Genomic DNA, 12024 nt, shown 5'->3' with positions numbered 1-12024 from the left:
GGTTGGCCAGTTAGTTAAGTACCGTTTCTCTTACAATGTAGGTCCAACGTTGGCAGTTGGTTAACTACCGTTTCTCTTACAATTAGGGCCAACGTTGGCAGTTGGTTAACTACTTTTTCTCTTACAATGTAGGAAAAACGTTGGCATTTTGTTTAACTACCGTTTCTCTTACAATGTAGAGCCAACGTTAGCAGTTGGTTAACTACTCTTTCTCTTACAATGTAGGGAAAACGTTTTCTGTTCGTTTAACTACCGTTTCTCTTACAATGTACAGCCAACGTTGGCAGTTGGTTAACTACTATTTCTCTTACAATGTAGGGCCAACGTTGACAGTTGGTTAAGTATCGTTTCTGTGACAATGTAGAGCCAACATTGGCAACTGGTTAACTACCGTTTAACTTACAATGTAGGGCCGTTGTTGGCAGTTGTTAACTACCGTTTCTCACTGTTGGGCTTATTTCCTGTCCTGCTAAGAGTAAGAATCGCATGTACAGTATATTTCCTGCTTTATTATAATTTTACGAATAAGGAGAAAGAGAAAAAGGAACAATATCAAAATTTTGCTGCATTATTCAAATATCTTCAATGGACGATCAAAATTAACCCGTCAGTACTGACCTACCCAATGATTTCCCCTTTTCCACATGCTTCCGACCTACTTACGTGGTAGAGATCTCGCTTTCTACACACATTCTCGACACCACTACGTCCTAGTGGCTTTTGCAGTGCAATGTTTGAAATACCGGAACTTCAAACCTGTTTAACATATTGAGTCGGAGTGTTTCTTTATCTTAGAGAGAGTGCTCTGGGAATGAAGTGCAGAAGTTAAATATCCTAAAGCACAAGGTGTACACAAAAAGTATATGCTGTTTCCTCCTAATTCCCAAGAGCAAGGAAATACAGGAAGCTGGCCTGTATCTATTTATCAACAAATTCTCCCTCTTTATTGATGCACAGTTTCCATTGCTCCGTCCATTTTGTGTAGCGTGTGGCATAGTTGAGTTGATTTTGAGTTTAACGCTATATGAGACGGGACCAACTGATTAACGTGGAATCCGAAGCACATGAGCTTCCGCTGGGATTCCTTCCCATCTCGCCTAATCCCACCTCACCTAAAGATCTATCAGCCACTGATGTCTCCAAGATAAGAATGTCAGCCATTTCAGGCGAGATGGGAATTCTAATCTTGCCTAATCCCATCTCACCTAAAATGGCGGTAAGATGCAAGGAGGAAATTTCTGCACTAAAGAGGGAATCCCTGTAGTAGCATTTTAACACATATTCAATCAACATTGATAATCTCTGACAGTTACAATATAAATATATAATAAGTACTATACCACAAGAAGCGTAGGGAGACGGTGATTTAGTGAATTTAATTCACTTTTGGTTTGTTTTGGTAATACTGGAAGGTGATTGGCAGACAGGAGCTAATCAGAAACAGAATAGAAATATGCAGGATGTTTCAAAGCAAAACGACAGTGTTTGGAAGATGATTCCGGACACCAAAATAAGACAAAAAATACAGACGAACCTGGGCGCACAAACGCTTCCTATTGAGGCTAAACTAGCCGTAAATCTGTCGGGAAAATGCAAAAACAGACATAACTCGAGAACAAAATGTCGGATCGAAGTCGGGGAGAAGGGAATGTATATTTTTTTTAATATTTTTTTTAAATGCACAACTCGATGTGGTACCGGGGCGGCGCAAGGGTCCCCAAAGAAATTAAAGAATTCCTATAATACTTTATCAAACGTTGACTGAGATAAATTAGCTACAATTAAATGCGATATTTCAACTATCAAAATCTTAGAAGATGGTCCAAGTTACAAAAACATCGTTAGAATTCGAAAAGGGAAAGATACACATATTTGATTGATCAATTTTGTTTCAGTACAAAATTGGCTATCGAGGAAGAACTGAAATTATATGAAGTCCATAACGTTTAATTGTTATGCCTTGTAGGCTAATGAAGACAGAGAGGTCACTCATGGCTATGTGGGTAGCGTATGCAACTTTGGCATAGGAGACCCGTTTCCGATTCCCGGCGGAAGCAAAAGCGGTTCGAATCTCACGTTAATCCACAGCTCCGTGTCTCATATAACTTTGTTACCGAAGGGATGCTAAACTCAAATTCGATCCATTAATAGATAGAAGCTTATTATTGGGAAATAAGTCGTGAAATGAGAATGTAGGAGAAAACGGGAACATCCCAAGGGAACTCACGGGTACGATGGTATCCGTACGTTTTATAGCCTGGGTTCGAACGACGTCCATCCCGCATCAGAAATAAGAGCTCTATTACTCCTTGGAAATTCCGAAAGATGGTGTACAGTACTTTATCATTGGATGCTATCTGACGAAATTTTTGGGAGCTAGTGAATGTGTGTTTCCATGGCATCAACTGATTTTTGTTTGTAGATTGAATAATGGAATCTCTGATTCATCCATTGTCACAAACGACTTTCGAAGAATTTGCGTTCCTCTCTTTTGAAGCGTGTCAAATTTTTAACACGATCAAATCTTTGTCTCTTTTTGATCGTCATTAAGTATTCTTAGAACTCAGTAAGAAGAAACTGTCCTTATGCCTTGTTCGTTTGTAATTATATGCAAAACACAAAGTAGCTCTGAGTAAACGACGTTAAAGTTCACAAATTATTGTCATCCAGTAAATCCTTTAGGAAGAAAACGCTCTTTTAGGATAAGCCTAGGATTCCCTAGCCCCTCTTCAAAACCCCTACGGATATGTTAACTGCTACTAACTCATTGTTTGTTTTTTTCATTATATAGGCCTTCAGGTTTCAAGAAGGTAATAAAATATACCATGTAAGTGTTAATAAACAAAGTAGAATATACTCAGCGTATGTCTGTATATTTTTAGTCCAAATCATTTGTGAGTACAGAGACAAGCTTTGCTTATATGATTCACGGGAACTTATTTTCACTACCTGACAGGTGTTGAAGTTTTTTTTTTTTTTTTTTTCGTAATTAGTACTGACATTGTTATTGGAGTTAGTAAAGTGATGGGAAAATGAAGAATTTAAGCTGGATCACCACTCGGAAGTCAATACATTTTTTTTTTAGCTCATTCCCTTAGTTACTGCGCAATGAAACGTTACATATTATAGATATTATACTATAAGATAGAGTTATGTTTCAGCTACAGCACAAGACACTGATTCATTTGATTGTGTCTTCTGATATCGAAAAAGATAACAAATAAAAGAAAATATTTGATTCATTTTACAATGAGCACACAGGCACAGTAAGAGTAAGAGAGCGTAACAGTAAGATGGCACTTGCTGTTAGATCTTACTAAAAGTGCTCATTTTTATGAAATGTTTATTTGTATATGTAAATTATTTTAGAGTGACGACCTTATTACGAAATAGATATACTGTTTGACCGTTTTTTGTGTTATGTTTCACATTTTAGTTAAATTCTAATTTACATGTAAGGAAATAGATTTTGAGAAGGAACTTGTGCAGAACGCCATAATACGTTGTTGCCAAATTTGTGTGTTTACTGTGGTAGGCACAGTAAGAAAATTCCTGGATTCTAGCGTTGGAGTTCAAGAAGCGGAACTTAGCTGTGAATTGCGGTAAGGGTCGAAAACTAATTTTTTCATAAGTATCCAAACAGAATTCCATTATTATTTCCTTTATTATCTGACATCAGTAAGCATTCAACACCATCTGGCAACGCCACACTATTCAAACAGCGTTTACCATACCACCGAGATCACTTAGTGATCTACTTTAAATGTGTATTTAAGATGTAGGCTATGTTCCTAATAAATATTTCGACAAAATGCATCAATACATTAAATGTTTCAATATAGTTTGTTTCATGTATTTAATAGGTACAGAGTTATTACGACGTGACAGGGGTACGGTTTAATGCCATCTGTCCTGGATCAACAACGACAAACATCGTACCTCCCTCAATTGCCAACATGGAAGCTAGACTTAGGCGGAAAGAGGATGCTCAAAAATTCATTAGGTTCATGGAAATAGGCCAACCGTAAGTTTTAAATACGAACTATTATATTATACTATACCTCTCTATATTAGAAACGTACTTTTACTCATAGATGCCAGGTTTAATACATATTGTTAATTCAGCATATTTTGGTTATAAACGATTTTTATTGTTTGTAAAATCATTGTTCTATGATATTTACTTGATTTGTTTATTTATCATGGTATTATGGTACTTGTATTTTAAATACCTATTGTAGTTAACTTTACTAGGCTTGTAAGTGTAAACTATTTAAAATAACTTACACTTCTAAATCGGAATACGTTAACATTATTTTAGTATTACCAGAAAGATCAATTAAACACAGGGGCGTCATTTCAGACTTCGTTTAAGCGAGGGAAGGGGGTTAAAGCACCATCGACATAAGACTGTCACGTTTTGGACTAGTATATATAGTAGACAATCGAATAAAGTATATGTATTCCTCAAACTCTTACGGGGCAATTGGCCCCTACCCCCTACTACCCCTTACATAACGCTCCTCATTAAACATCTTTTAAACCTTAACCTATTTTACCGCATCTTTTAAACCTTAACCTTACCACCGCAGCGAAAGCGACCTAGGTGGCTACTCGCTAATTTTACTTTCGCCAGAGTTATAAATCATAGTGTGAGCCAGTCAGGGTTTCCAAACCTTACTGCCACACCCTTATTCTCATTCATGCGAATCACGAGAAATAACCCTATTGTATTACATAAGTTTTTCTGTGATTAGCTTGGCCCTATTTTTTTCTGAATTTCCTTGTATTTTTGTGAATGTTCTTTTGTTATACACGAGCATACATAATAATAGCACAGTTCCAATTCTCTGAACAAAGCAGCTTTCCTTCCTTAAATCCCCTTACCTGGCAACAAGTCTTTCCTTTTTTCCCTTCCTTTAGACATCTTTTACTGATTCCGAAACAGCAGGCGGTCTATCGTTCCAAAACGCCCCAAATACGCTCGGGCCGACGTTTTTTGCTCGTTTTTATTGCCTTCGCGTTTGCATGACATTCTGATTAGCCACCTATCCATATTTAAATGCATGGGCAGCGTATTCCAAGCGTACGGATGAGCCATAAAAACGCGTTCCGAACGCATCGTTTAACCATGCACTTCTTCTTTGCCTAGTATACCTACAATATTCACTAAATTCCTTAGCTCTAAAGGGTGGAATACCTCAGCTTCATTGTCTGACACTGATGAATTAGGAAAACGTACCTACTGGAATACGTCTCCTAAATAAGCAATAATAATATGTCTCTACACTTATCCCTCTATTACAACCAGAAGTTATACATGTACTACTTGTGGTTTAACTATTGAATTTGCATAGTTTGAAAGACTGCCTGGTTTCACAAATACGAAACGAAGTTCAGTTGTTGATTTTTCTTACCTTTGATTATTTTTTTGACCGTCCTACATCAATTTTAAATCTCCTAATTTTCAATCTCGGAATTAACACGTTGACCGCCATGTACATTACCGGTAATTCACAGTAGATGTATTTTGCGGAGCCATGTGCATGATTTGTGATTCACAGGCTTTCCATCCTTGTTTTTGAAGCCGTGTGAATCACTGGTGATGCACAAACACATAAGTTTTAAATGGTGAAATAATTTCTCTGATCTCAGAAAAATGTTCAGCATCCTTGGTTTCAGTCTTCTGATAGTTTTTTTTTTTTCCCTCAGAAATTATTTGATCATTTTGATACCTATTTTTCTTCAATAAAAATGGTCCTACGATGCACCTTACCCGATTTTACTCTGACAACAGGCACGTAGCCAAAGGAGGATCCGGGGGTTCGGAACCCCGATCGAAACCAGAAATTTAAAAAATTAAGGAAGGATGAAACAAAAAGAAACAAGAAAAACAAGAATCAGCGTTAAAAGTAAAAAGATAGAGCAAATTTTTGGTTACTCTTTCTTATGAGGAGATTTGTATTAGACCCTACTTGCAAAACAATACATGGTGGCCAATGAGCGAGATATTCTGGGAAAGTCACGGAATTTGAATTTTGTAGAAAAGTTACATAAGTTTCAGAATTTCTGCTACTAGTAAGGGAAATTTCAAACTTTCTAAAGCATAGTACCATTGTGTAACAGAATGGACATTCTTAATCCTAATTTTTCTTCGTTGTTTCTCTGCAGTATCAAACATGTTATTTCAGAAACAGTTTTCTACTGCTCCTTTAATCTGTCATTTGGAACAGACAATAGCTAACAGAATAATGAAAACAAAAAACTTATGTGGAAAGAAAGTTCTGTTAACATTTGATTCAACAATGAAAGGAACGCAGATATTGTAAAATATTTTGCAAGACTATTCAATATGTACTTTGATATTAGTGGATATGTACTTTTTATAATAGTTGAGATATTATTAAACGCTTGCAGGGACATGGGTTTACAAGTAAATGCAGATAAAACTAAATACATGGAAGTGCGTCGGGACCGTAATACGGCAAATTGTGGAGGCGTTAAAATATTAAATAATACTTTTGATAAAGTGGATACTTTCAAATATTTAGGATCAATATTAACAGAGGAAAATCATATTCACGAAGAAATTAAATGTCGACTAAAAGCAGGAATTCGTGTTACTATTCGGTTCAAAATCTCTTGTCGTCGCGAATTCTGTCGAGGAATTTGAAGCTTAAAATATATAAAACGATAATCATGCCTGTTGTTCTGTATGGTTGCGAAACATGGTCGCTTACTCTGAGGGAAGAACATAGACTGAAAGTATTTGAGAACAGGATCCTGAGAAGAATATTCGGACCCAAGAGGAACGAGAATGGGGAATGGCGGAAGCTTCATAACGAGGAACTACATAGTTTATACTGTTTACCCAACATTGTTAGGGTCGTCAAGTCTAGGAGGCTTAGGTGGGCAAGTCATGTAGCTACTCTCTGTCCCACCCTAGGAAGATTATAAAACGGAAATGACGTTCAACTAGCGCGATGTTGCCACTTATTATGAGTAGGAGGAAGCCGATTTGAGAAAATAAAAAAGAACACAAACCAAACTGCGCAGCGGTAAGCGACTAATAATAATAATAATAATAATAATAATAATAATAATAATAATAATAATAATAATAATAATAGAAGAGGAATTGTAATTACTTACCTCACGTAATCTATTCCTGGAGGCAAGAAGCACCCAAATCTTTACTCCACACAAGTTCAGTGGGAGGGAGTTCGCAATGATAAGGGGGAGACGAAGAACTTAATGCCTTCTATTCTGTAGGAGACTTCTGTGTTAGAAGCAACTTTATTTAACATTTGTATTACTTCAAATTTGTTGCAGCTTGAATCACATTCAACACTTTTCTTTTTAACCACTCTACAATTTCTTTTTTGGAACATGATTTCGTAAGGATTTTTTCGTCTTTTATTGAGTATGTGCGGTCATTATCTATAACAATCACGGAATTTGGTGGTACATTCGGAAAGAGTATTTCTTGGAAATATTCATATTCTGCTGCTCAAATTCTTTGTGATAATCAGCTGTTTTTGTGCCGCGAAAAACGAGGTCAGCTCCAGGAATTTACCCACTCTCAGTCATGGTATGAATCACACTATTACTCCCCCCTTTTTTTTAAAGAGATGCCTTGACGCCTAAGGACAAACCCTCTCTCCAGCTTCACTGCCTGGTTTCGAAAATATGAATAAACGTTTAATAACATAATTTTTTCACCAGTAGAAAGAGGTTTCCCTTCTTTCTTTGCTTCTTATAACAATGTGGGAATTTTTAGCCACTGTCTCCAAAAATACCACTATAGCAGTTAAACACAAAATTAACTACTAACAGCACTAATAGTAACACAGATAACACGGAATAACTATAACAAGAAAATAACAAAATAAAACAAAACAGAAGAAATTTGCACAACAAAATTCACTGAACTATCACAGAACACAATGAATCAAAACTGTCATCCCGCTTCCGCCGACGTGGCAACAACTGAGCTCATGTTGCCAAACTTACCTTATCGTAAGAAGTTTAACTGATAAAGAATGAGTTTGCATACCTCTATTATTATTCTAACAGTCAGTCTTACTTTCTTCGTTTATCTACTGCAAAAGTAGCTCCATTTTAAAAAAGTTTTTCGATACACTAATATTTGAGTGAGAGTAAATCTGACAATCTTACTTGTGTCATGCTTCTGCTGTTGTTGTCGGCTACCGTTAGGGTTGCAAGCACTTATATTAATATGCTAGATGAACTTACCAGCTACGCTGGACACACGAACAATTATAAACTGCCGCGCAAGTCAACTCTGAAGTTTAATTTGTTTTCACCACAATCTTCAAAAACATTTTAAATTCTGTCACTAACCGAATTCACCAAAACTGTTTTTGGTCTTAAACCGGCTCGTTTTTCTACTAAAAAACGGTTCGGTTTTCTATTAAAATCGGCATCAGTTACAAACGCAACAGTTTTTAAATTCGAAAGAATTTACTCTGAAAATCGGAATTTTCATAATCTTCCCAGTTTTTGAAAAAAATCTGTCGGTTCTTTTAAAAACCGTTATTTCTTTACGCACCAGTAGTATGGAATACCACACAGGATAGTGGGTGGTCCGGAACCCTCCCCCGTAAAAGTTGTTTTAGGCTTCATTTTTTACAAATTTATATCCCCCCACCGCTTCAATGACTTGTTCAAGCGAATTTAGTTTTGCTTAAATACTTTCAATAGAGAAAGGGCACGCGCATTTAAACAGGTTCTACATCGTAAATAACAATAAAATACATAAAAAATTCAGTGCACTGAAAATAAGAATAGCATAGGCTATTAACTTTGACAGTTTTAAAATTGGCTACCTGTAACTTTGACAAAAATAATAATGCAGGAATAAAAAAAAAAAACTTTTAGGGGTGTATAGCCCCGGATCGTCCTCCCTGGCCACACTACTGCTACAAAAGTTAACATAGTTTAAATTTTTGTTACCTTTCGTAAACCTTTCGTGATGAGGAGGGAATCTCATAATTTGTGGATGAAATTAAGAAAACTCAGGGCATAAATAAATTTACAAAACAATCCGAATAAATTTTGAGATAAGACGAGAACTAATCCTTCGATAATTGACACGAGAAGTAAGTCTTCCATGATCGAGACGAGACGAGAAAACCTAATTTCTCGTCTCGTGAGCAACACTATTTGCACAAATTGGAGATTGTCACTATTCATCTAGCGACCACGAAAACTATGAGTTCTACACTAATCTTAATGAGTTTGGACATTTTAATTTTCATCCCCACCATGTGGATGGGGCTAAGCTTAGACTTGAACAGCTTCGAGAGAGTTACTATTTATCTCAGTGACCCCTAAACTATGAATTCGACACTAATATCAATCGTTTCCGATTATTTTTACATATCAACCCACTACCAACTCGTAATATACTAAAAGCGCGACCTCCCACTAAAAAGGGAGTCAATACGTACGCCAGGAACTTTTTCTTACAGGGATGTTCAAAATAAAAGGGGGTGTATTCACAAAGCAATATATTCTGTAACTCAACTATTAGTGATAACTGGTTTAATGGTCTCTTCCCTTTCAACCTTCATTTATACGTATCAAGTTTCCTTTAAAAAAAAAAAAAAAGCGGCTTAATTATTTCTCGGAAGGAACTGCGGCGCCCAAAAGAGAAGGATTAAGCATGTCTATTTTGTTGATTGTCTTGATCGAAACTCCGAAACAATGAAATCATGTGCTTTACAAAACCAGACATGAGCATGTGTTTACTTCATATTTTGAAAGGAAAGAAATTAGCAAACCTTTTTTTTTTTTTTAATTAATGCAATAAACATACAACACTGATTGATGGAATTGGATTTGAAGAAAGAACTGGATTCCTTTTCTATCCAGGGGGGTGTGTAAAAAAAATTGAATGTTAGAAGGGTTTAGAATCTGAAGGGAATTCTCAAAAACGCTAAAATTCCTGGGCTGTCTGCTTATTTTTGAAAAATGTCAAATTTCAGCTTTCTAAGTTGAGCGGCTAGTGAGATACTTAATTTTTTTTGCAAAAATTCGGACTCCTCCCCACTCCTCCTTGGTATGCTATTATAATTAATGTGATATGATAACATCTTAATTGGGATTGGGGTCTAATATATACCGAAAATCTTTTCATTCTGCTTTGCCGTTTGGCCATACATAAAATTGGATTACACACGCTATTAAGTTATTTTAAGTAAAGATATAAATAACTACATAAAGTGACTTGTGTTGTTCACTTCCCACTTGTTCTACGAATAGAGGCAACCTTAAGGTCTGTAACCTTGTTGTATGAGACTATATGCACATGTATAAAGGGACAATAGTCTTTCATCCTTTCTGACAGAAAAGTGCACTTTTTGCTACTGGCTACACTGGTTTGACGCGTTTGACGTATTTCCGTTTTATATTCTTCCTAGGGTGAAACAAAGATTAGAATGGAAGAAAGTAGAAACGCTTTCAAAGTCTTGACTGGTAGACCCATAGGAAAACGACCATTAGGAAGACCTAGGCGCAGATGGGAGGATAATATTAAGATGGATCTCGCAGAGATAGGAATACAAAGTAGAACCTGGATCCAATTAGCTAAGGATAAAAGTCAGTGGAGAGCTTTTGTGAACGCGGCACTGAACCTCCGGGTTCCATACGCCATAGAGTTAGTTAGTTTTTTAGTTAGTTAATAACAAAAGGAAAATTGTTATATTTGAATGAACAGAGGAAGGAACGTAAATAGCGTAAAATCCTTTCCAATATCTTTTTTTTTTTAAATATTTTATTCGAGATTTCTTTATATCTTTTTAAATTAAAATACTTATTAGCATATCCTCATTTTATTGTCCTAACAAACCAATATATGTTGCCAGTAAAGTAGTTTAGATTGATCGAGCTTTTGGGCCTTCAGTATTTCACGTTACTTCTCCCCCCCCCCAGTACGAAATCCTGGCTACGTGCCTACTGACAGTTATCGTAATAAAATTAAACTGCTATCATTGAATGGATCAAATAATTACGTGCTTTGCTGATAAGAATTGATTTATTTTAATTATCACATTATTGAAAGCACATTAACCACATTTAAACACATGACCATATGAATATAATCAATATTTAAATCAATATTTATTATAAAATATGTAAATTATAGCATATAGTTTGGCGCTGTCTTTTAGCCTTGCAATTTAGCTTGTGTAAGAGGGGGAAGAAAACTAAGCTGAGCCATTTTTTTTAGTTAGGCTATACGAAAAGAGAAGTGGGCGAGCACTCCCCCCCCCCCACACACATAGAAACTTGTTAGCGAGAAATTTTGCAGCTCTTTTGATTTCCAAGAATTTTGTCTTGGTGCGCACTGATTTTAAGAAATCCTCTTGCGAAAACGAGGGTTGATTAAAAGATGTTATAACGATTATGTTATAATACATATATATATGCCACATTAAATAAATTCATCTGTTATTAATTTATGAACTTACTTTCCTCTTGTTACAGGGCATCAATCGTCGCAGAAGCTGTCATTAAGGCAATCCTAGAAGGAAAAAATGGCGAACACTTCCTAATTGATAATAACAAGATAACATCATATCAATTACCAGAACCAATGAAGGATCCAGAATAATTTATTTCAAGTGAATAAAAGATACTTACAAAAGACTTCTACAGTTGCACCATTTACGTTTGTATTACATCAGAAAATTGTATTAAAGCCAAATAAATGTAAAACTGAAATTGTATACATTTTTGGTTTTATTTTTCAATCTTATTTCATTTTTGGTTTACAATTTATCAATAGACTCAGGATATTAAGTCTGTTGGTCACCAGCACCGTCTTCTTTAAAGCTCATTTCTCACCCTTTATTGTTTAAAGTAGATGATGATTTTAAATGATTGACTTTACTGAAGTATATGAAGTTCATAATAATAATAATAATAATAATAATAATAATAATAATAATAATAATAATAATAATAATAATAATAATAATAATAATAATAATAATAATA

At 35.5% G+C, this 12024-nt stretch overlaps 1 protein-coding gene across 1 annotated transcript in view; it reads left to right on the top strand.

Moving 5' to 3' along the window:
* Window positions 1-11753, top strand: part of LOC145676088 (15-hydroxyprostaglandin dehydrogenase [NAD(+)]-like) — a 41489-nt gene extending 29736 nt beyond the window's left edge. Inside the window, exons 6-7 of the mRNA XM_081746966.1 lie at window positions 3864-4024; window positions 11512-11753. Coding sequence (XP_081603092.1) covers window positions 3864-4024; window positions 11512-11638 — 288 coding nt within the window. The 3' untranslated portion in view covers window positions 11639-11753. The remainder of the gene's footprint in view (window positions 1-3863; window positions 4025-11511) is intronic.
* Window positions 11754-12024: the final 271 nt, after the last annotated feature.

This window comes from Thermobia domestica, chromosome 18, assembly GCF_964235325.1.
Source record: "Thermobia domestica chromosome 18, izTheDome1.hap1.1, whole genome shotgun sequence".
Lineage (NCBI taxonomy): Eukaryota > Metazoa > Arthropoda > Insecta > Zygentoma > Lepismatidae > Thermobia > Thermobia domestica.
The sequence above is the reverse complement of the archived record's forward strand: the minus strand, read 5'-3'. Positions and strand labels throughout refer to the sequence as shown.